This window comes from Suricata suricatta, chromosome 4 (assembly GCF_006229205.1).
Source record: "Suricata suricatta isolate VVHF042 chromosome 4, meerkat_22Aug2017_6uvM2_HiC, whole genome shotgun sequence".
Taxonomy (NCBI): domain Eukaryota; kingdom Metazoa; phylum Chordata; class Mammalia; order Carnivora; family Herpestidae; genus Suricata; species Suricata suricatta.
In genome coordinates this window covers 139799333-139824711 of record NC_043703.1, presented here as the reverse complement: position 1 = coordinate 139824711, position 25379 = coordinate 139799333, and the positions used below count along the sequence as shown (strand labels likewise).

Here is a 25379-nt window from a genome sequence, read left to right as displayed (position 1 = left end):
AGACAAATGGGAAAAGCGAAATCCAGAGACATTTATTCAGTTGTTCAGGTTTAACTGTTTAGCAGTAATATGACTGTTACTAAATTCACAAATTTTCAGATTTGATGGGAAGCTATAAATGGATTTTTCAGAATGGAAAAGAGAAATGAATAAATAAGATAGGTTAGAAGAAGGTAGAAATGAGAGGTTTTGGGGCGCCTGGGTGGCTCAGTCGGTTAAACGGCTGACTACGGCTCAGGTCTTGATTTCGCGTTTCGTGAGTTCGAGCTCTGTGTTAGGCTTTGTACTGACAGCTCAGAGCCTGAAGACTGCTTCAGATTCTGTGTCCCTCTCTCTCTGCCCTTCCCCTGCTTCTTATTTGTTTCTCTCTTTCAAAAATAAATAAATGTTTAAAAAATTTTTTTTTTAAATGAGAGGTTTTGTCGGGAACATTATAAGGTATCTACCAGTTTGGCTATCTTAGCTAAGTGATGGTATATACTAATATGAAAAATATTCTCATTTTCACAGTATTGGTTTGCTGGTTCTATAAGTACCTACCGGTTCTGTTCATGGGACAAAACCCATTAATGCAAGCTCTGTCACACCATCCGATTTTCCTCACATTGGGTTTGTGTGTTTAGAGTTCTTATTGTATCTTATCTTTTGTTACATATCTCAGAAAGTTGAGCTGTCAGCTCAGATCCCAACACGGGGCTCGAACTTCCCAACTGCGAGATCATGACCTGAGCCAAAGTCAGACACTTAACTAAATGAGCCACACCAGCACCCCTGTACCATTTCATACTTGGTAAAAGTACAGAATCCCAACATTTTGATCATATTAGTATCCACTGGGTGTCTTGCAATAGTCGTTCATCAAGAAATGTTAGTTCCTTTTATCTGGAATCCTCATCATCCTCAAAGGCATCCTATATGGAAATATCTTAGGTGTAGAATACATCACTCTGTTAAATAATTGTACTGGTAATTTTAAAGAGGGAGAAGAGGTTGCTTTAATTAAAGTTTAAATGGGTTTCCAACTGATTTGATTTATACAGGTTTGTAAAGATAAAATATCTGCAACAGTACAGATACCTTAGTTGATCAACCAAAGTAAAGTGATCCTTCCTTCCTGTTATTGCCAGTGTATTTAATGCTTAGATTTCACTTCCACATTGTAGTCCTACTATAGTATAAACTTTCTTAATGAAAATCCACCTAACCAACTTGGCAAATTAAACCTAACTCTCCAGTTCTTCTATAAACAACTCAACTTGTATATGTATATTTCTCTTCTCAGTAATTAAATTGTAAACCTGTTAGAAGTTAGTTGTGTTTGTTTCCAAATTTATTTATGCCTCTATATTGCCATTACATAATTTAAATATTACATAAACTAGATGTGTATGTGATAAATTTAGAATATTTTTTTAAAGACGCCACAAAAAGGAATTGGCGAAAATAATAAGCTACTTGGGTTTACATTGAGAAACTGTAAAATATATCTTATCCATACATATCTCCCCAGTGCAGTGCCCTTCCATCTGGGTAGAGCCCTTCCTGACTTTTGTAAGAAACATGCATACTTTGATCTTCTGCCAGAAATCTTTGCTACTTTGATGTGGGTTTCTCTGTATTTCTTTCTGTCTACTGGCTGGCTTAAACTGCCACCCTGAGCCAGCATTCAGCATGTCTGGGGTTGACATGATTGCCCAGAATAGTTTATTGGCTCAGGCTCAGCTGGGGAGTCTGAATTCAGGAAATTAAATAATTGGAAAATTGCAAGCGAGATGAAATATTGCATATGAATTATTATATGCAAAAGTTATTTTTATCAAAGTAGTTGTATGAAACTCTTTGGTCCTCTGTTATAGCTCTTACATATGATGGTGCTGGTTATATCCAATTCATGGCTATGCAGTAAAACACCTTCTAATAGTTTGTTATTGGACAGAGAGTCTTCATCCTGTGTGCTCACTTAAGATACACTGTTAGTAATTTCATTTGCAAGTAACTTTAAAAAATTTTTTTTAAAGTTTATTCAGAGAGAGAGAGAGAGAGAGAGAGAGAGAGAGAGAATTCCAAGCAGGCTCCCATGCTGTCAGCACAGAGCCCATCGAGGGACTCAGTCTCATAAACCTTGAGATCAGGACCTGAGCTGAAATCAATAGTTCGACACTTAATCTACTCATTTGCAAGCATCTTAATTGCAGAGGCTTATTTTGTTTTTAAATATGCAATAATATCAAAGAATAGTTTTCAGTTTATTGAGTTACATTTTAGTTACAATTTAAGATTATTCTTAAAGATCTCTGATTACTTTCTTTCAATATGATATTTCCATGAAATATAGAATGATTTTATGTTTCAGGTTAGACAAAGTAAGTGGATAAATTCCTTAATTGAAAATTAAATATTTGAGGGACATTTAGATGGCTCATTTAGTTGAACATCAGACTTTTCAGGTCATGATCTCATGATTTGTGAGTTTGAACCCCTCACTGGGCTGTCTCTTGTCAGCACAGAGACTGCTTTGGGTCCTCTGTTGGATCCTCTGTTCGTTTCTCTCTCTTTGCCCCCTCCAGCTTGCACTCTCAAAAATAAACAAACATTTTAAAAATTAAATGTTAAATAAAATTAAATATTTGAATAATGAATTCATTTAGTTTTCACATTAGTTTTGGGTTCACTTAAATTAGCATTCTTTAAACAAATATTTAATTTGATTGAATTGAAGCTTTTGCACACTTTAGGTGTCTCCTGTTTTGTTTTTGTTTTTACTGAAATTCATCAGAGAAGTAAAATCAACACATGCTGATGATTCATCAGAAAAAAACAGGATACTTTTTTAATGTAGTGTTTATTCTCTATGTAATCTTATAGTTATCATTGCTTAAGAACCAAAAAATCATTATAAAGCATGCATTTCGTTTGAGATATTAATATAAATCCAGAGGAAGACAGTGATTTTGAAAATATTCAATGTTTACTAATGCTGAGTAAGTCTTTATTTTTCTTTGTATTTTGCTAGTCTTATTTTCCATACTGACTATATTTCCCTTTCTTATATGATGCATATAGTTAGGAGCTTAATGAAAACATATTTAAATGCAACTTGACCATAAACCATATGTTCAGTATGTACATTGAGGAAAAAAAAGTGGCATTTTTGCTTTTGTGTCTTGTTCATATTACCAAATCATGTATGTTTTCTGGCAGTAAATCTGTGTTGTCCATGTTCATTGCCACTCTTAGAACAAGGCATTTACCCTGAAATGTATGTCATAATCCTCTAGAAATGGACTTTACAAGGGTATTCTTAGAAATCATTCTTGTTAGAGCTGACTTTTGCCTTGAATGCAACCCCATGAACAAGATCATCAGGGTGTGGCATAGACATAACACAAGAACAATTACCAAGAGATGAAGTGTTGTCCCAATAAAGCCTCATACGGCCGAGATAGGCTCTTCTCTTTCTTCTTTCTCTTCTTGCTTCTTAACGTCTTGTGCTGTAATGATGACGAAAGTACTCTTTTTCCCAGAGCATCTCTTGGTCTAGAAAAAAAGGAAATTGTGAAACAGATCTCTAGGAAAGGTACCTTTGAATATGTAGAGAAACAGCAAATAAATTTGCTACACTTGTTATCTATCCTTGCATAATTTTTCAGGGTACATTTTATTTTATTCCATTAACGTTATGGAAAATGATAAAAAATGAATATATTATAATAGAATTTCAAATCTATTATCATTTTAACAGTTTGATAGAATAAGAGAAAATATAACAAAAAGGCAAATATATCTTCCATTTACATATTCTATAATAGCTATAAATTTTATTTTCACGTAATCTATGTATATCTAAGCTGACATACATGCAAATTGTAGTCAGTTTGTTTGATATGTATGTATAATCACATATTTTAGCCTAAAATAATGAAGATATTAAATGTCAGATTTTTAAAATAATTAAAAGAGATGTGTCCCTTAACCCTCCATTGCATCAGGAATACAGCGTTATCCTATATCCTGCTTAGTCTGCAGTGGTGATGAACGGATCTTCTCTCTTCGTGTGCTCGGAGAGAAAGAAGTGGGCAGCGCCTGGACAGGCTTCGTATTCATGATGGCAGGTGTTTTCAGTGTGTCCCAGGGCCGGGAGCACGGGGGGAGTCTTCTCCAGTAGTGGTCCCTGTAAATTTCTCTGTAACTGTTTTTGCATAAATTGACAGTCTCCAACAGTAGTAATCATATGGTAAATGTGTTCCATTTGTATCTTAGAATTCTTGTAGCTTTTATACATGCCGAATGATGCTTCATGGAAATAATGCTAATATTTATGGTTACTTCTTATGAATCCTCTGTCTGATGAATCTTGAAACTCTTCTGTTTCTTTTCAGCTAATTGAATATTCTTTTTTATAAAAATTTGAAATTTGTAATTTCAAATACAGAGAGTGAGAATTCTGTTTTTCTGTCTAGGTCTAGTTCTACTTTGAAATTAGGAAATTTCTCTTACTGGAAGAATGACAGTAATGTCACACACCTGTATCTGTAACTGTTGATAACTCCAAGGTACTTTTCAAGCATTGCATGATTCAGCAACCAGGGAGCATCTGGGTATCAGAAGGATAGTGACTTTGCTCGCTTAGTAATAAGCAGTAACACGGACATGCACTTGGCACTTGGTGAATAAAGAAGGAGCTGTAAGCCGCTCTTGCAGACGTGATGTTGCATAAGTGTTGTGCCCCTGCTCTTTCTCCGTCAGCTGGTCGCATTTAATCCTGTAATAACAGTGAAGTATGCAGGTAAAAAGGAGGAAGGGATAAGGAAACCTAACGGCTTTCTGATGAAGCTCTTCATGGCAGAAATGGGATGAGGAATTCAAGATGGAAACAGTTGTTTTTTTTTTTTAGCAATTTTTAATTTTTTTGTTTTTTCACTTTTTTAAAAATTTATTCATTTATTTTTTGAGAAAGAGAGAAAGCACATGAGTGAGCAAGAGGCAGAGAAGTAGAGAGAGAATCCCATGAGGTTCAGAGAGAGAGGTAGAGAGAGTATGGAGCGTGGAGCTGGGCTCGGGCTCAGCTGATGCAGCACTGGAACTCAATGAACCATGAGATCATGACCTGAGCTGAGATCGGACACTTAACCGACTGAGGCACCCAGAGCCCTGCTTTTGTTTTGTATTTTAACAAGGTTTTCACTAAGAGTTTGTTAAATTTATTGACTCCTTTTGTTCATTGACCACCAATCCATGTTAGTTTAAAAGTATATATCAAAAAGATAGGAACATTAATTAGCTTTTCCTTACTTTTCTCTTCTCTGGCCACATTCAGAAATAAATCTTTAAAAAAAAAACAAGTAATACAAAATTAGGTATTAATAATAATATTCTAGGTTCCAGGCATAAGCATAGATTGCCAGAAATGTTAGTATCTATTAGAATTTGACATTAAAAATAATGTGCTTGTTTATATAACCAATTGTTATCAGGAAAAATGCAAACATACAGAAACGTTACATTTTAAGAGCAAAATGTATAAGAAATAATACAGTCATGAAATTTAGTTAAAGTTCTTTGTAAATCAGACCCTAAGTTTTATGTCTCACACTATTCACACTATTCTGTCTCATTGTCCATTGCTTATTACCTTGGCTCCACAACCTTTGCTTTTCTTCATTAGAAGAGAAAATGTAATTTATTTTCATAATTTAAGATTCCCTGTTGGCCCTTCCCACTGCTAATTTAATTGAATGAAATAAATGCCATTTGAATAAAAAGAAATACCATGTTTCATTTACTTAAAAGAGCAGTTTTATTTTCTCTATTCCCATTTATTTTTATATTTAAAATTTTTTTAATAGTCATATATGTGCTTGCAAATTTGTCATATATTTTTTCCCTGACTCTTCTTCATTGTGTTTTAGCATGCTCGTCTGTCTTTGGCATTATTCTTATAATGGACAGGTGGCTGCTTCTTTTGTGGTTTTTCCTGTTCTTTGATAACTTATAACCATTTAATAATTATTTTAAAAAAGTCATTGTCTTGGGTTATATTCTTGTATAAAATAAATATAATTTTATGTAGTTTGTTTTTTAAACTAATTTATTTTGGGGTGCTCATAGGTGGCTCAGTTGGTTAAACGACCAGCTCTGGATTTTAGTTCAGGTCATGATCTCATGGTTCGTGAGTTTGAGCCCCATGTCAGACTTGACAGATAGCACGGAACCTGCTTAGGATTCTTTCTTTCCTGCTTTCTCTGCTCTACCCCCTCGTATACATGCACTCTCTCTTAAAATAAATAAACTAAATATGTATGTATGTGTGTGTGTGTGTACTTATGTGTATATATAAGTATGTATGTATATATTTAGTATTTTAAAGCAGTTGTAGCTTTACATAATACTGAGCGTAGTCTAGAGTTCCCACATACTCCCATTTTCCTCCGTGTTATTTTGTGTCTTGAAAGCTTGGATATTTAACAGGTTAACTAATATTTTCACTGTTTGAAAGACATCTTGGTTGTTTCCGTGTTTGGGCAGTTATGAATAAAGCTGCTGTAAATCTTCATATACAGATTTTGTTAAAATTTTTGTTCCTTTTGCCGATACTACATTATCTTGATTATTGTAACCTTATAGTGGGTCTTAAAGTCTGGTTTTAGCAGCCCTTTGACTTCTTTTTAAGTACTGTTCTGCCTATTTTGAGTATTTTGCCTTTCTGTATAAATTTTAGAATTAGTTGATATCCACAAAATAAGTTACTGCGGGCCCCATGTCAGGTTCTGTGCTGACAGCTCAGAGCCTGGAGCCTGCTTGAGATTCTCTGTCTCCCTCTCTCTCTGACCCTCCCCTGCTCACGCTGACTCACTCTCTCTCTCTCTCTCTCTCTCTCTCTCTCTCTCTCTCTCTCTCTTTCTCTCTCTCTCTCTCTCTCTCAAAAATTAATAAAAAACATTGGGAAAATATTTTTTTAATAAATAATATTTAAAAATTCTTTTAATAAGCAGGTTGGAAAGAATAAAACTGTGCAGTACTTCTTATATGAGTTAATAAAATAATACAAATGGAAATCTTTGGATAACTGGCTACATTTATATCAATATAAATTCTAATGTTTCAAATACTTAAATGTAGAAATAAAAGATATTCAGAATTTTAGTGGAAGAGGGAAGATAAGCTTCATTTCTTTTGCTGGCCCCAAGATGAAAGAAGCTGTATAAGTTGCATTTATGTCTGTGTTTTCATATATTTGAAAACTAAAACAACATATTAGGGAAAATGTTTATAAAAGTTATTTTTCCTTTTCCTCATATATGAAGTAGTATTACAAAGCAATTGAAAAAATAAATACCCCCAGGGGGGAAAATGGAAATGTTATGTAAATAAGTACTTAACTAAAAAGTTTTTATAACAGCTCTGTTGAGGATAATGCGCTTTTACTGTACAGTTTACCCACTGAACGTGTACTTTGGATGAGTTTTGGCATATTCACAGATAGGTGCACCCATCACTACCTTTAGAAAGGGATTACTTCTGGAATTAGGTTGTGGTTTCAATGAATTGTTGATAATGCAATCAGAGTCATTTCCTGTATTATTTAGTTGTATGCTAATTTTAGAAAGGAAGATAATTACACTGTTTATAATTGCTGTTTTCATAGGGGGATTAGCAATCAGTGTACTGTGATTTATACCTTTATTCTTAAAAATTGGTCAGTGAGGAGCTAATGTTACGCTGTTAGGAGATGTGTGTTTTCATTTTAAAGTTTCCTTTGTCTAATTATTTCTTTATATTTTTGTATCAAATAGTTTATATTTTAGATCACTTTAGGTTTAATTCAGTATGGTTATTGTCTTTTAATAAAAACACAATATTGCCTCAATTATTTTATTGTAAGAACAAAATTGGTGTCTATTTTTCCTCCTGTTGATTATCCTGGCCAAGTGTCTTGTTATTAAACCTCTCAGACAGTTCTGTGTATATATAATTATCTCCTGTTTCTTTAATGTTTGAAGTCACTTCAATATGATGTGATGTGGTATGTGTTTTATTGCTTCTGTAATGTGAGATTGTCTGTTATTAATTACTTATAAAAAACCATACTTTGTTCTGTTAGGCTTAATTTTTCCAGCTATAGAATGTTTTGTAGCAGTGGAGGATGGATAATCTGGAGGTAATTTAATGTGGAGCATAAATTACATGCATAGAATTCTATTCAAAAGACTGTATGGAAAAACCAAATTCTGAACAAAGTCTATAAGTATACATTACCTAATAATATTGGAAAACCAAATTTTATCCCATTATGAACACACTGTCTAAAATAATATGTATTAACTCTTTTATATAGAGATCAACTTATTTTAAACTAGAAATAATATATATTGTCTGTTGCTTATTCTGTGACAAAGTCATAGCTAAAGTGTTTTTATTTCTTAGGTTCTTTAAATAATCTATATGTTACCAAGTTATTATGACCTAGTAATTACTAAATTATCTCCTTTTGTCAATAAAATATTTACTGCATGACAGGTGCCCTGATAAACCATTATAAAGTAGTTCAAACTGGTATATGATGAAAAATAATTCATCCTAATATTGCCCCCCAACCCTAGTTCTTTCTATTTGAAAGTACCATTACTAGTTTGATTAATATTATTGGTATTCTGTATCTAACTATATAAGTATATCTCATACATGTATATATCATTGGTTTTTAAATAAACCTGAAACAAGTATTCGTGCCGTTTTGAATATAGTCTATAGATTGTTTCTTTCACTCTATATGATATTTACAACTTCCAGAGAAAGACTCATCTCTTTGGGTAGAACTCATGCTCACATAGTCTTCTTGGCTTGTGTATGTAAGCATAATGTAAGGAATTTGACTTTTGAAGATGGTATTGTCCAATGGAATTTTTCACTGTGATGGAAACATTCTGTATGTTGTCTAATATGGATTCGTGTGACTATTGTTCACTTGAAATGTGGCTAGTACAATTAAGGGATGGAATTTTTAATTCTTTCCATTTTAATTAAAGTAAAAAGCCATGTGTGGCCAGCAATTACCATATTGAACAACTCAGGAGGCATCACAGTATAATGAACAACCCTAGAGGTAGACGTGCCTCAGTGTCGTCATTGTTCTTGCCATCTTCTGCTTAGCTGCTGTGCGTCTCATTAAATCTTAGCTCCTCATATACACAGTGGGGGCTGTGATTCCTTCTCCTAGAAGTTGTACACGCACAGAAATATCTTCTAGAAAAAGGATTAGGTGTTTGTATACTAAAGTGATATGCCTGGTGAAAGAGTGGAGAAAGAGAGAAATGGTCAAAATACTGTAGCCTTATTGGGAATGTTTTATGATTTGTCAGGATAATCAGTGTGAGATGTTACTCATGTATGTGTAACATTTATGTTTAGAAATTCATCTTTTTCCTCTAAGTATTCCAATGTAGTTTCTAGCCCCCCCCAAAAAAGAACAAATATATTGGAGGTTCTCTTTATATGAATGTCATCTTTATGTATTTTACAACTTACTTCACTAAAGGATAGGCATAGGAGATCTCTATTCTTTTAAAATGCTACATAAGCAGCAGTCATTTAGATATTTTTGTGTATTTAGTTCTTTATTGTTCATAGGGTGCTTCCTACTTTCAGTATTAAGAACAGTATTATATTAATCACCCTAGTTTTACAGGTGTATACTAACAGGTAATATTGCTAAGTCATGGAATATGGACATTAAATAATGCCAGATTGTTTATCAGGTTGCATATCTTTCTGTTTATGGAAGTCTGGCTTTCTCATATCCTTGCAGGAATTAATGTTGTTTTATGCCTGTCGATAAGTAACTTCAGGGTTTAACTTGGATTTCCTTGAAAACTGGAGTGTACTATGTTATACTGTAAAATTGTAGTAAGTCGTAACATTAGGTCACGGGTTGGAAAAGAGGCTTTAAACCTAACCATGTATGTGTGGAAATTTTATATGTGATTAAGATGGAGAGTAAAATTTCACAGTAAGGCAAGAATGAGCAGTCCTGCTTTCCTGCCCCTGTCCTCTGCATCACCATTGGAAGGTGTGCAGCGAGGAGCTGCTCCTCCGCCACTCTGAAGAAGCCTCCCTGTTTGTCGTCGGACCATCACAACTAAGTGTATTAAGTTTTAATCCGTTGCCACATAGAGTTCAAGATTCTAATGCCTCACCCCCCTCCCCCTTACTCTAATCTCGGTATAGGTCTTGGGCAGTGAAGCAATTTCTGCCTCCAGTGGGTCCTCCTCCAATTCTCCTTCCATATTTCAGTGTTCTCTGTAGCAGAGTCCCTATTAGCATCTGAAAAAAGAATTTTACCCCTTCATCATCTACATAGAATGTAAGCTGCATGAGAGCAGGAATTTTGCTTATTTTCTTCACTGCTATATTCTCAGCCTGTCAAGTAGCATGTTTTCAGTGAATATTTATGGGATACCTTTATTCAATAACTGGTATGAGAAAAAAGTTGTTAGGGGCACCTGGCTAGTTTAGTTGGTAGAGAGTGTGCTACTCTTTATCTCAGGGCCCTACCACACTGGGAGTAGAATTTACTTTACAAAAAAATAAAAAGGGGGGCGCTGGGTGTTTGGTTAAGCATCCAACTCTTGATACCAGCTCAGGTCAGATAGTCTCTCTGTTGTGGGATTGAGCCCAAGTCAGGCTCCAAGCTGGGTGGAGCCTTCCTGGAGATGCTCTCTCACTCTCTGCGGGTGCACACGCTCTCTTGCTCTCACTCTCTCTCCCTCTCTCAAAATAAATAAATAAACTTAAAAAAATTGTTAGGGTCTGCGCTGTCAGTGCAGAGCCCCATATGCGGGGCTCAGTCTCACAAACTGTGAGATCATGACCTGAGCTAAAACTAGAGTCAGCCACTTAACCAACTGAACCACCCAGGTGCCCCTGTTAGTTAAAAGTCTTTATCTCACGTGATCACAAAAGTAAATTCCAGTTGGAAGAAAATTACAAAACCTATCAAAACAATTTATAAAAGCTGTAGACACTGTATATGTTCTTAGACTGGGGCATTTATTCTTCGATTCATGTACTTGTAAGAAAACACTGAAGGGGTGCTTGGGTGTTTAGGTAGGTTAAGCATCAGGCTCCACCCTGAGCATGGAACCTGCTTAAAAGTACCCTCTCCCTCTACCGACCCCCCGAACCCCATCCCCTCAAGCACCGCACACATGTGCTCCATCTCTCTCAAAAAAAGAAAGAGGGGCACCTGGGTGGCTCAGTCAGTTAAGCGTCTGACTTCAGCGCAGGTCATGATCTCACAGTTCGTGGGTTCGGGCCCCGCGTCAGGCTCTGTGCTGACAGCCAGTTCAGAGCCTGGAGCCTGTCTTCAGATTCTGTGTCTCCCTCTCTCTCTGATCCTCCCCTGCTCATGCTGTCTCTCTCTTTGAAAAATAAATAAAAACATTTAAAAAAAATTTTTTTAAAGAAAGAAAACATTTTAGCTAATGATTACAAGTTAGCATAGTTAACTTGTTTCCTAACAAGTTGATTTGTTGAATTATACTTTTGATATACTGTGATCATATCCCTTTTTTTTCTTTTTACCTACATTACAATGTCTTTATCGTTTCAGTTTTTTTAATGTTTATTTATTTTGAGAGAGAGAGAGTGTGTGTGAGGAGGAGGGGCAGAGAGAAGGGGAGAGAGAATCCCAAACAGGATCTGCAGAGTCACCACAGAGCCAGAGGCAGGGCTCAAATTCAGGAACCTCGAGATCATGGCCTGAGGAGGGTGGTTAACTGGCTGAGCCACCCATGCACCGTTGGATTTACTTTTGTAAATAGATTTCCACTTCATTACTGATGTACTTATTGCATAAGGTATATATTATCTGGGCTATTTAGTCATTTCTAGGTAAAATACCTAGATATTTAATTACATTTCTTCCTCTCTCCCCAGCTGTTGGCCTCACTTATTTTTTGTTCCTTAGAAGTGCCTATTATACTTTGCACATGGTGCTTCGTCAACGTCGGCATTAGTTCATTTACCAAGTAACCAATTAATCTTAAGATCTGAGTAGAAGCTTCATGGCTATGGATTTTTATAATGCACGTGTTCTAATTTTATGCTCTTTCCTTTCCTTTTTATAGTTCTTGACATGGCAAGACATGTGCCGCTCTATCGAGCTCTGCTAGAATTGCTCCGGGCCATTGCTTCTTGTACGACCATGGTGCCCCTACTGTTGCCTCTTTCTACAGACAATGGGGAAGAGGAAGAAGAGCAGTCAGAGTGTCAGACTTCTGTTGGTACATTACTAGCCAAAATGAAGACCTGTGTTGATACCTACACCAACCGTTTAAGGTAGTATACTTGGTTCATTTCCCTTGATTTTGCCTCTAACAATCTTTTGAAAATAACTTTGTGGGTTCTTTTTAAATGATATGTGCTGATTAAATACACATGCACACAAACAAGCAAGATATAAAACTACAAAGAAAAAGTATCTACCAAATCCTGCACTCAGAAGCATTTATTTATGTTGGCTTATCAGACATCTCCTTGTGCAGCCTCAGGGCTTTTTTCTTCTATTCTGTTCTGTTGTACTGATTATACAGATGGCTGCTAGTTTTAGTCCATAATGAGGGACAAAGACACCTTTCAGTGTCAGTAAATACATTTTGGCTGACATTGTTTTAATACTTCCAATGACACCTTGTCTATAGATGCTGTGTTTTACTTAAGTATTTGTAGACTGTTGGGTTATTTTCATTTTATAAATTCAGACATACATCTTTTCAGGCTTGTAGAAACCTCCACACAGTAGATTCATAGAAGTAGAATTGTTGGATTTATGGATTACTCCTATTTCATTGTGATACATGCTATAATTCACACTATAATCGTTTTTAGAACAGAGAAGATCTAGTATTTTTTGAAATTACAATAAAGTTAGTATTTATCTTCTTGCTAAATTTAATTATTTAATGAATGTTTGGCTTAAGTTTATACCTCATTAGATTCAGATGATGAGTTCTGTTAACAAAAGCAAAATTTTTAAGTAACCTTGAAAACCTTTTTCTTTCTCTTAGCTCAATCTGTTCAGTGGTTGTCTGTTTTACATAAAGATGGCCTAATTCTGATTATTAAGGCATTTCTACTGCCACTGGAAGTTTATTCTTTTGTCAGTGGGCTTTTGAGTCATTTAATGTTCTATACCATCTTTACAATAAATTTGTCCTACCTATTCTCACTTATTTTTGATACTAAAATTTGAGAAACAGAATATGCGTCAATAATGACAGAGAATTGGTCACTGGAAGAATAATTTTTTTCAGGGAGGGATCAGCTGCTGAAATAATCCTGACTGTTGATTGATTGCACTCTCACTATATCACTTTTAAAGCTGGTGGTTCACTGCCAGGCATTAAGAATCGTAATTTGGACAAAAGATTAAAAAAGAGCCAATTGATGGAAACAAAAAAGCTATAGGTTCATTCTGCTCTTTCACCAAGGAAGGACACTGTAAAGGTTTATTTTCTTTGATAGTGAGATTGTTTCTGTTGTAGAGTGGAGAACATTATGTTTGGTCCTATCCTTCATCGTATCAGAAATCTAACTGGTGATCTAGTCAGCTGGCATAATTACCTAGTGTCATGTCATAATTCAACTGAAGGTCTGATTTTCTAATTGAACTAATGTCTCATAGAGAAAATTCTAATTGAACATCCATCTCTACCCTCGCCATCACTGTTCCTTATTGTACAGTAAACATAGAGTTCTTGACAAGGCAATTAGTATAAAATTATAGAGTTTTGAGTATTTCTCGGGGGAATCTTGCCCTGTTTCTGTACCTCATATTTCTGTGTTTTGAGATGTATTGAAAATTTTTATGAAACCTTAAGTGTTTTTTCCCAGGAGTATCTTATTTCTTAAATGAAAAAATTACATAAAGATTGGGAATGTAGTTATAGTTATCACTCATTAAAAATAATATCACAGATTTATGATGGTATAAATGTGAAAATAAGACCATTAAAATATGAGCAACTCTATATTATGTCTTTCCTTAAGCTGTAATTTGTGTTGGATTTTGCAAAAATGACGTTACACTGTATTGAGTTCTAAGGTAATCACAGAAGATGCAGTGAATGGAATTTGTATGCCTAGAGTAGTTTTTTTTGTTGCTTTTCCTAAATTAATGTTTCCTGTTTCTACATAACATATGCAGTATAATTTTTTAAAAGTAAACTTGACTTCAGAATAAACTGTATTCATGATTCACTGTAAAAATTTAATTTTAGGTAAATAACAATGTCATTTAACTGGAGCTTTTGTTTTCTACTTTTCCTACTGGAAAAAAATTATTCTTTGAATTCTTTCCTTCTTTCTTCAGTAAGAAAATATTGACACTTCAGACTCTAAATTCTCTATCACCAAAACATACATGCAAAGATTATAATGACTATTCAGAGCTCATTTTATTTATGTTTTATCTTTACAGTGACTCTGCAATAACTATTTTTACTAGCTCTGCTTTAGTGATGTCAAAACAATGCTAGTGAGTTTTACATTAGTATTTGAATATTCTTCTTAGTCAAGATTGCTCACGATATCTGTTGTATATTACAGCCTCTGTTGGAAAGAGAAACCAGCAAAGATATGCATGTTATAACATCCCTATTTGCCTCTTGAGGTTTGGTACATTGAGAATTCATTTTCCACTTCACACAGAGAGAGGATACAATCTGTTCTCTTCCAGCCTATCAAGACTTAAGATGTATTTCTTTTTATATCTTTATTATAATAGAACCCTAATAAGGTGAGAAGCACCGTGCAGTTTCCTTCCAGAGTTGATACCCACAGAGATGGGCTGGATTCAGTTTGAACGCTGTTTGAGAGCACGAAACTTCCCATCCCCCCACCTGCCTACCCCATCCCAACTGTATTTTTTTTTTAACCCAGAATACTATTGAGAAAACAATGATCAAGGCAAATATGTTCTGTTCATTGATCACTTTTAGGATATGTTTTGTTGCATTATCAGGGTTTGGAGGTGTAGCTTCAAAAATAATGTGTTAGGTGTACCTCAGCTCAGAAAATTTTTATGTTCTTTTAGTCTCTGCTCTCAGCAAAAAAATGTAAGGGTGAATAAAGTACATGTTTTTAGTATAGTTTTTTTTAAGTAAAAGCAAGTACTTATTATGTTTATGTACTTTATATACTTTATTTCCTCATCATTCCTTTATTAACTTCTCAGTTGTTACTTTTTTAAAAGTAAGCATACACAAAGGGCATGCACTTTCCCCCCTTTGAATGAAATTCATATCATTTGTATGTAACCATTTGTTTGTTTATCTTAAATAAAGAAAATAGATTTGCTATGTACTCTGTAGGTCCCTAGATGATGATTTTGAGTACCTAAAATGATTCTCATTTAAATTAGTCCTTCTGTATATATTTATAATTCTTATCTCCATTTTGTGGATGAGAGAAATGAGAATGTTTTGCACCGGTACTGAAAGGAAGTTTACTTTCCTGCTGGGAATAAGCTGATTGAGATATTCCCCCACCCCCACCTTGAAATCTTCCGTGAGAGGAGACACAAAGATACTGTTAAGAAACTGAAAAGGCAAATCATTTACCTGGCTGTTACCTAATTTGTGCATTAGAAATTTGTGATTATATTTAGGAGAAAGTAGAAATTAGCTAAATGAAGTGTGTAGTGGGCTGCTATACCAAACTGGGAATACTGTTAGCAGTGAAAGGAAGTGTCACCTATACAGGGAAACCTAAAGAAATTTGGTATGACTAGGCATGCCCTATGGGAGGCGACAGATGAAAGCAGGAGCTGGAAGGCGAAGAGGGGGTGTATTTACAGTTACTTGCTCTGAAATGTGGTGATGAGCTGCTGAAAGCTACTCAAGCCCAAAAGCTTGAGCAAGAGTGACTGCTTAGACAAGGAACTTGAGTTGTTGGCACAGTGGCACAGCGCCATAACGGTGCCTTTTACACCTAGTCATTCTGTAATTACGGAGTTGTTATTATGTATGAGATATAATTATGTATGCATTTATGTATCAATGTGTGTGCGCGCACACACACATATACACATATATATGTGAAAAGAAGCTTCTGAATTTTAATTTTTGAAGTCATAGACTCTGAGGCATGTTTCAAATTTCCTTCTATTGTAATTATGCCTGAATAAAACAATGGTCTCTTGTAGGTGAGGATAGCTTGATGACCGGTGAGATAGGTATTTAGTGTCAAGCACAGCATTACCCAGGGAATGAATGTACTTCTAGCTTACTGTATTTTCCTTTCCTGGCTTGAAGTTGCCCATTCCTTAGGCAATTGTTAAATAGTCACTGTACAAATTGCATTAAGAGCTTTTAAAAAATCATAATATTTTAATATTCTTTTATTCATGATTCTGTATTTTTATTATTTACCTCCTTCCCTAACCTGTCCTTTCAAGATTCACAGTTTATAATTACTGTACAGAGTTAATTTGAGTCTAAAGGTTAACATAGAGAAACTAATTAGATTAAGATAAATCAAGGATTACGTTCCTTGGAAGCACAAAAGAATAGACAAAAGCGTATCACTTCAAAATAGAGAACTTTACATTTACCACTTTCCTACTTTTGTCTGAAACAGACAAGATTAAAGGTAATTAGTCATCAGGATTTTTTCAGGAATCGATTTTTTAAAATGTAGATGATATAGGGGACTTGGGCTCATTCAGTTAAGCATCCAACTCTTGATTTTGGCTTAGATCATGGTCTCTCAGTTCTTGAGATTTTTTTGAGATGGAGCCCCACGTGAGCCCCGTGCTGACGGCCTGCTTGGGATTCCTGCCCCCCCCTCCTCCCCCCCTGCTTGCACTTCCACACGTGCTCTTTCGAAATAAATAAACTTTAGAAAAAAATAAACTAGATGACATGTTTTGTATGTTAGTTATGTAGCAATTTGAAAGCACACTTCCTGTGCCTGTAAGGGTGTGTAATGCAATTTTCTACCCAGATAATTTTCTTCCATTATCTGTTACTTAAAACCTAAACAATGTTGGAGCATTAGGAAATTTTGTAGTTTTTTTCTTGTTCGTTTGAAACTTTTTATAATAATTTCAATGAACATGGGGAAATGGTTAAACTATAAATATTGGTGCTATTTAACTTGGTCTCAGTAAAATAGTTTACTTATTTCAGAGACATTGTTCAGAAGCCACTTTATTCATCACTTCGATAGAAAGAACAAAGGAGGGGTGCGTGGGTGTCTCAGTCGGTTATGTGTCCCACTTCAGCTTAGATCATGATCTCATGGCTCTTGAGTTCGAGCACATCGGGCTCTGTGCTGACAGCTCAGAGCCTGGAGCCTGCTTCAGATTCTGTGTCTCTCTCTCTGCTCCTCCCTTACTTGTGCTCTGTCTATCTCTCAAAAATAAATGAACAATAAAATTAAAAAAAAAAAAAGACGTACAAGGGATTTCCAAAGTGATAAATTAGGGCTCCATTCCCTTTGCTTGTCTCCTGCTGTATACTAGGCACCTGGGGGGGGGCGGGGGAAGTTGAATATTTATCCACACAAGACTTACACTCTAAGTGGAATTAACTCCCTTGGTGGTGGTTAAAATTTGTCATTACCATAAACATTCCATTTCTCAGATTCCCTTTCGGCCCGATGCAGAAAAAGTTTACTGGCTTCTCCTGTGTTTTCTGCACAACATCTTTATTTCTGACTTTTTTCTTCAGCTTAATGATTTAGTAATTTTTGTGCTTAATGCTTTTAAATTTTAGGCCTACAAGCAGTGGGAAGAAATCATTACCTAGGGACAGAGAGAGAGAGAGAGAGAGAGATGGAGAAGAAGTGCATTGAGAATGACAGAGTGCATCAACAGTAGAGGGCAAAAGATGTATAAAATGTGTAAGCAGTGTTACTCACGTGCCAGAGACAGCCTGTGATCAGATATTCAGTGATGTCTAAGTCCAGAGTCACTACCACTTAATTTTATACCAATTATAAAAGATCAGAATCCGGTAAAAGTGAGTTTTTGTAACTGTCAGATTGATTGCGTTTTTTTTGTTCTGCCAGCTTGTAGTAATTTTGCTTAGTATGGTATTTGTGTTACAGCCTCTGTGCTTTCATTGATTTTCCTTCTTGTTTCTTGAGAATTATCCAAACTGTTTTAAATTGTGGATTAAGTTTCAATAATATAGAGTAGCATATAGGCATATAAAAATATAAAGAAGTAAAACAACTTCTTTGTAGTGTATATAGTTTCAAAAGTTCTTAGATGTATATTTATTACTTTTTCCTGCTTTATACAATAGGCAAGAAAATATTTATTATCGTTGTTTGACAGAGAATGAAACTATTGCTTAAGAGCTTAATATTAAAAATTTACTAATAGATTATAAACCTGGCATATTGCTCCCCAGTCTCCTGATGCCTATGATATTCACTATTAAAAACAAAAATTTTTAGGGTCGCCTGCGTGGCTCATTCAGTTAACATTGGACTTCAGCTCAGGTCATCATTTTACAGTTCATGAGTTTGAGCCCCACATCAGGCTCTGTGCTGACAGCTCACAGCCTGGAGCCTGCTTTAGATTCTGTGTCTTCCTCTCTACCACTCCCCCGCTCATATTCTGTCTCTCTCTCTCAAAAGTAAATAAACAAAAACTTTTTTTATTTTTTTAATGTTTTTAATTTATTTTTGAGAGACAGAGACAGCGTGAGCCGGGGAGGGTCAGAGAGAGAGAAGGAGATACAGAATCAGAAGCAGGCTTCAGGCTCTGAGCTAGCTGTCAGCACAGAGCCCGAGGAAGGGCTTGAAAGTCACGAACCGTGAGATCATGACCTAAGCCAAAGCCAGACACTTAACCGACCGAACCACCCACGTGCCCCTAAAAACTTTTTTTAAATAAAAGTAAAATAAAACAAAAATTTTTATGAAGAAAGGCAAGTTGATTAACCCTTACTATAGATAGACCACTGCTGTGCTCCAGTAGGTGCAATCGGTTAGCGCGTGGTACTTCTACAGATAGACCACTGCTACCGTATCTTACCAAAATAGTTCATTGATCATTAGGCTTCATGCTTGTCTAATGGCTGTACTTGAGGAGTAGTTGGTTGTTGAGAAACACATTGATCAAATGCCGAAATACAACTTACTCTGTTACTTAAGTGATTAACAGGGTGCCTCACTGGCTCAGCATAGAAGCATATGCCACATTGGGCTTGGAGCCTACTTAAAATAAAAATTTCATTAAATTAAGGGGTACCTGGGTGGCTCATTTGGTTAAGTGTCTGACTCTTGATCACAGCTCAGGTCTTTACCTCACAGTTGTGCATTGCACTCTGTGCTAGGTGTGAAGTCTGCTTAAAAATACTTCTTTTTAATTTTTTTAATGTTTATTTATCATTGAGAGACAGAGTATGGTTATGGGAGAAGCAGAGAGAGGGGGACACACAGAATCCGAAGCAGGTTCCAGGCTCTGAGCTGTGAGCACAGGGCCCAATGTGGAGCTTGAACTCACAAACAATGAGATCATGACCTGAGGTGAAGTCAGATGCTCAACTGACTGAGCCACCCAAGCACCCCCAAAAAATATTTTTTTAATGATTAACCAAAAGCTTATAAAAATTATAGATTGACTTAATATTTCTACCTCAGTAGTATAACATAACAATATGAAATGATTGTTCCTTATCAAATTACATTAAATGAGCTTTATGTTTCAGGATAGTTTCCATAGTCTTTATCTCAGATTACATTTCAAGCGCTCTAAATTGCTGAATTTGAAATGTCTTGCTAATAATCAAGATTTAGTTTATAACAGATCCTCCTGAGCACATCCCAGCAAGTAACCTGTTGCATATTATTTATAGGTTTTAAAACTATAAGGGAACTTTGTAGAGTTCAGGTAGTTCAGATATTTCTTTTTATAAATGAGGAAAACAAGGTCCATAAATATTTTGGTTTCTTCCAGGTTCTCTGATGCTTAGTGGCAAAACTGTGATAACTTAGATCTCTTATGTCCTAACCAAATACATTTATCTACTAAGTTAAACTTAACTTCCAAAGAACAATTCAGTTTGTGCATCAGTGAATAATTAGAAATGGGAGACATGGACTTTTTTCTCAGCTGGTTTTAGATATTTAGGATATATAATTTTTAATGTTGATAGTGAAGTAAAATTATTTTTCTGATTGAAATTTTTGCTTTTAATAATTATAAAAGTGTATGCAATAATGCAAATTCTGTAGTTTTTCTGATAATTTCCTTTTACTGATCATTTTTCATTACACTGAAGAATTTTCGAGTCACAATGGGCTGTTAAAAGGCAGCATATTATATTAGATATGCAGAGCATTTGAGTTGTGCCTAAGTAGTAATTACTGCATTGCTAAAGTAAACCTAAGCCTCTCTGCATTTTGGTCTCTCTAATATATGAGCAGGGGGCAACTTTATATAATTAGCACTTTCGTGAAGAGTGAGTCAGCTTTACCCATTTGATATTTTTCTTGCTCAAATGAATTAATAAAAAGTAGGAAAGGCTGGGTGGCTCAGTCCACTGAGCATGCCAACTCTTGATTTTGACTCAGGTCATGATTCCAGGGTCATGGGATCGAGCCCATGGAGCCTGTTTAAGATTCTCTTTCTCCTTCTGCCCTTTGCCCCCAGTTGTGCTCTCTCTTAAAAAAAAAAATAAAGAATTTATGAAAAGCATTCCTCTGAAACTTTCTTAGTTACCAATGTATGTGCTTTTCCTTTGCTGCCCTTCCAAGCTGGTTTGGTATCTCCTCGCGTAGATTAGGGCAGCACATAGGTGATAAAGTTGTTTTCTCTTGTGATAAAAAAGAAGCCTCTTTCCATCCCCCCCCCCCACTTCATTATTTTCCATCTCCTGAATTTTATTGCTATCTTTGTATACCTTTTATTTCTGATATCTTTAACTTTCTTATCAAGGGATAATTAAAGAATTTATATAGTAATACTTGATATTTGAAGAATAAACAAAAAACACTCCCCCTCCCATTTATGACCAGTTATTGATCAACATTTTATTTTAGACTTAAAAATGAAAGAACTTGAAAGCAACCCATCTTGTTAATGAAGGGATGTGTGGCATGGGTAACATAAGATAATACTTTAAGCTTTTGTGTAACACCACACACACATATATAGTCATTTCCATTTGAAATACAGTGGTCTAGTGTGAAAATTCATTCTTTTGCCCACAAAATAGTGACACTGTGAAGATGTGAGCCCTTCGGCTTTTACATATCAGTCCTGGTGAGATTCAGTTTCTGCTGACTATTCCAGCCTGTTCCCTCAAAATGAAGTCACAGTAAGCCATAGTAGTTGGGTTTCACTTTTGCATAAGTGTGACACTTCATAGCTTCCTTGAAGGACAGGTGAAGACGATTTATTTTATCTTTAATCTTCTATGCAGACTTGTCCTACTGGACACTAGGAGGCAAATAACATATTTAAATAATCATATTTAGTATATTTAGCACTTGACAGTTTCATCAAAAATTTGAAAGAGAGACTTGTTGCCAGTCAAATCATCTGAATTGCTAATAAGGATGCATCATAAATGTCTGTGTTGAGTACGAAATATTCTGGACATTAACAGCATCAAAGCAAACATCTTTTATTGCCATTTCCCTTGTCTATTTCGAAGCATCTTCCTGGTGTAAGGAAGTTCATATTTTAGAAATAACTGAATTCTCAGGCACCTGGGTGGCTTAGTAGGTTAAGCATGTGACTCTTGATTGCAGGTTGGTCATAATCTCAGAGTTCATGAGCCCTACATCAGGCTCTGCACTGACAGTGTGGAACCCTCTTAGGATATTCATGTTCGTTCTCTCTCTCTCTCTCTCTCTCTCTCTCTCTCTCTCTCTCTCTCTCTCTCTCCTCACTCTGTCTCTTTCCCCCTGCTCACACTCCTCCCCCCCCAAAGTAAAATAAATAAACTTAAAAATAATAAAGTAGAGCACCTTTGGCCGAGGTCATGATCTTACATTCTGTGAATTTGAGCCTCACACCAGGCTCTGTGCTGACAGCTCAGAGCCTGAATGAAGCCTGCTTTGGATTTCGTGTCTCCCTCTTTTCTGCCCCTCCCCTACTCATTCTCTTCTCTCTCTCTTCCAAAAACAAACATTAAAGTTTTTAAGTAAAATAAATAAAGGAAAATAACTTAATTTTCCTGTAGAAATACCCAATTCCTTTTTATCTAACTAAGCAAAAAGATTAGTTGACCTCCTTCTTCAAAGGCATATTTTCTAAGAAACTCTAACAGCCTTAAGCTGGTTCCTCTAGGGTTTCAGTTAACAGAGTTTCAGGTCCAACCCTCCTACTTTTGATTCTGTTGGGAAAACATTTCCCAGTTTCTCCTGTTTTTCCTCTAATACCTACACAATGAAAGAGGCCTGGTTTCATAACCAAGAAGCATGTGTTATGACCACACATACATTTTTTTAAGTTTCTCTTTTTGATGACGTTGACCAAGTTTAATAGTTCATCAGCCTTTCACTTGGTGGTGAAGAAAACGATGCCAACGTTTACTATTTTCTTTTTGCCTCAGTTGGATTATCCCTTGGTAAAGCACCTTACTTGGGGGGATTCCATTCTACAATAGCACATAGTACCTTCATTTTGTCCTGTGATGTTTAATCTGACCTAAAAATTATATTTTTATCTAATCTAGAAACCAAGGGTTTATTTTTAAAAGGCTTATCGTACCCTCTGTTTTGAATATTTCCTTCTCTTATAATGTCATTTACGCTTCCCAAGACAATGGAGATTATGTTTTCAGTTTTAAATTGCATTGAAAAGTAAAACTGGCACTTCCGTTTGGAAAGGTTTTAAATAAAAACAAAAGGGCATCAGAGTTAAAAATTAAGCTTTAAACTAATAATGAGAAGCATTCATCTTACAGAGGTCTTTGCTCCATTTACTGGTGCGTTTCAAGAATTTTCATGTTGGGGCACCTGAGTGGCTCAGTTGGTTGAGCGTCCGACTTCGGCTCAGGTCATGATCTCACAGCTGTGGGTTCAAGCCCCGCATCCGGCTCTGTGCTGACAGCTAGCTCAGAGCCTGGAGCCTGTCTTCAGATCCTGTGACTCCTTCTCTCTCTGACCCTCGCCTGCTCACACTGCCTCTCTCTCTCTCTCTCTCTCTCTCTCTCTTTCTCTCTCTCTCTCTCAAAAATAAAAAAATTAAAAAATTAAAAAAAAATGAATTTTCATGTTTTCTGGAAATAATTAGAAGCAAACAGTTCTCCACAGCAATATGTCTTTCTAAATCTTTCTACTTATTTTTAATCTTAATTCATTTTAGACTTTATCCCTGACAAAGGGTTTCAGAACTGTGGTATATTATATGATGGATTGGTTAACAGAGAAATGTAGAACTTTCATTTGCTTACAGTTTTAGAATCTTTCTCTAAGATGCTAGTTCTTAATAGTTCCGGAATCTGGACATTTCGGCATGTTGTCGCCAGATTACTTCTTCAACATGGCTGTACTTTTTAAATGCTTATATCAACTGTATGATAGTTTTCACTTTAGAATTAGGAATGCAAGGAATGGAAGTTGTCTTTCTTAATGTTCTACCAAGAAAATAGCTATATTAAGCTGTTTTCGGTTTATAGATCATAAAATAACATAATTCTGTTATTTTGTATTTAGTCTTAAAAAAAATCCACCTTATTTTGGGTGACAGTGTTAGCAGAGATAGGGCACTGTAACTGACTGTTGAGTTGTGGGTTTTTTCTTTTGTTTTTACAAGAAAGATTTACCCATTTTGCTCACATCCTACTTCAGATATATGTCACAGAGCCAAAATTTGCTTAATTTGTTAGCCATTTAGTTGGAATTCACAGCATAGTGGAAAATGTTTGCAGATAATTCTGTGCAACAGTAGAAACTTCAGTTGATTCCTCGTATTTCTTCAGGGCAGTGATCACAACCAGATTCAACGTCTGCACAAAGCAGCGGATACCATGGTAGCGGCCGTCGCTGATTGCTTTTACCATGTTGGATCCATTGTCAGTCTCAAAGACCTACTTCCAGCTAGGTGCCTTGAACTCAAATAGCTTTTCCCACAGACTTCAGGATGTGAGCGAAGGTATGGCCTTTTTTCATGAGCTGGGCCTACATATGGGTTGTCAGTAACCTGCAACTTTGATAGAAAGAGACTACTGGCTGTAGTTCAATATCAGACAATGACTAGTCGTAGTCATCATTAGGCAGGGAGTGTGTTCTTCGTATATTTGGAGTACTCTCACCTTTTGGACATTATCCCTTTTTCTCCTGTATGTTTTTGTCAAGGTTATTCACGTAAAAATTTCTGATTTGAACCTGGTGTAGAGCTCTAAAATAAAACTGCCGTAGGAGTTCACCATTATCTTCAATAGGAGTTACATAAAATCATTTCTTTCACACATTTAGTATAAAAACATTTTTTTAACTTTTGTGTATTCCCCCCCATTTTTAGCATTTAAAAAATTTTTGTGGTAAAAAAAAAAAAACCTATAAAATTTACCTTCCTATTTGAACTATTTTAATAATAGGAATTTCTCCTACTAATCATCTTTTAAAAACTGGATTTAGGAAATTGGTATTCATGAATAGGGCTTGAAATTTAGAATGAGTACTTTTCCCAAGGGTGACTTGCTCTCAACTGTATTGATGCACTTTACTCTCCATGCCAGACAGTCTTGTTTCTTCAAGGAGAATATACCCCAGTTCTGGAAGAACGAATTTCACTTCATATCTTTATTCTCTGCTTTGCAAGATGTGTTTCTTAAGTGAAATCTTTATTGAGCATACAGTGGATCAACTGATGATAGATTTTAGGAAACCATCTTCATTTTATTATAGCTATAACCATAGCTCTTCTGCTTTTTTTTCAAACTACTTACTGTTGTTTGTCTGTTATGGTCAGTGGCCCTATTACTTAGTTTTTTTAAGCCCTGTATTAGAGGGAGACTCATTTACAACTGGCAGGGAGAGTCCTTCTAAATTCAGAAAGGACTGTCAAACATACAGCTTCTGCACTTTTCTTGACTCTCAGTGTTTGACACTGATTGTGAGTAGCTGTTGGTAAATGCAGAAGCTGAGAGTCTGTCTGAGCTCTCCAGAATTATATCTTTATTAAGAAAAATATCAGATACTCTTAAGCAATAGTCTCAACTTTATTTTGTAGCTATAAAAGACAACAGTATCTTATTTGATTTTAGCCCATAAAATGCCTGATATTTCAGTCTTAAAACATTCATTCACTATACTCTCCTTACATATGCATACAAACATATGTGTTCATATACATGCACACATGCAGAAGTTGATGACTGAAATGAAGTATAACATCCACCAAGTTGGCCATG

At 35.6% G+C, this 25379-nt stretch overlaps 1 protein-coding gene across 8 annotated transcripts in view; it reads left to right on the top strand.

Annotated features, from left to right (window-relative positions):
• Nucleotides 1-25379, top strand: part of BIRC6 (baculoviral IAP repeat containing 6) — a 229667-nt gene that overhangs the window by 177352 nt on the left and 26936 nt on the right. For 7 of the 8 annotated variants that reach the window (XM_029937980.1, XM_029937977.1, XM_029937975.1 and 4 more), the window contains one exon: nucleotides 12126-12336. In XM_029937980.1, coding sequence (XP_029793840.1) covers nucleotides 12126-12336 — 211 coding nt within the window. Of the gene's footprint in view, nucleotides 1-12125; nucleotides 12337-23945; nucleotides 24119-25379 lie in introns of all 8 variants that reach the window. The other variant, XR_003908004.1, reaches the window with a different exon arrangement.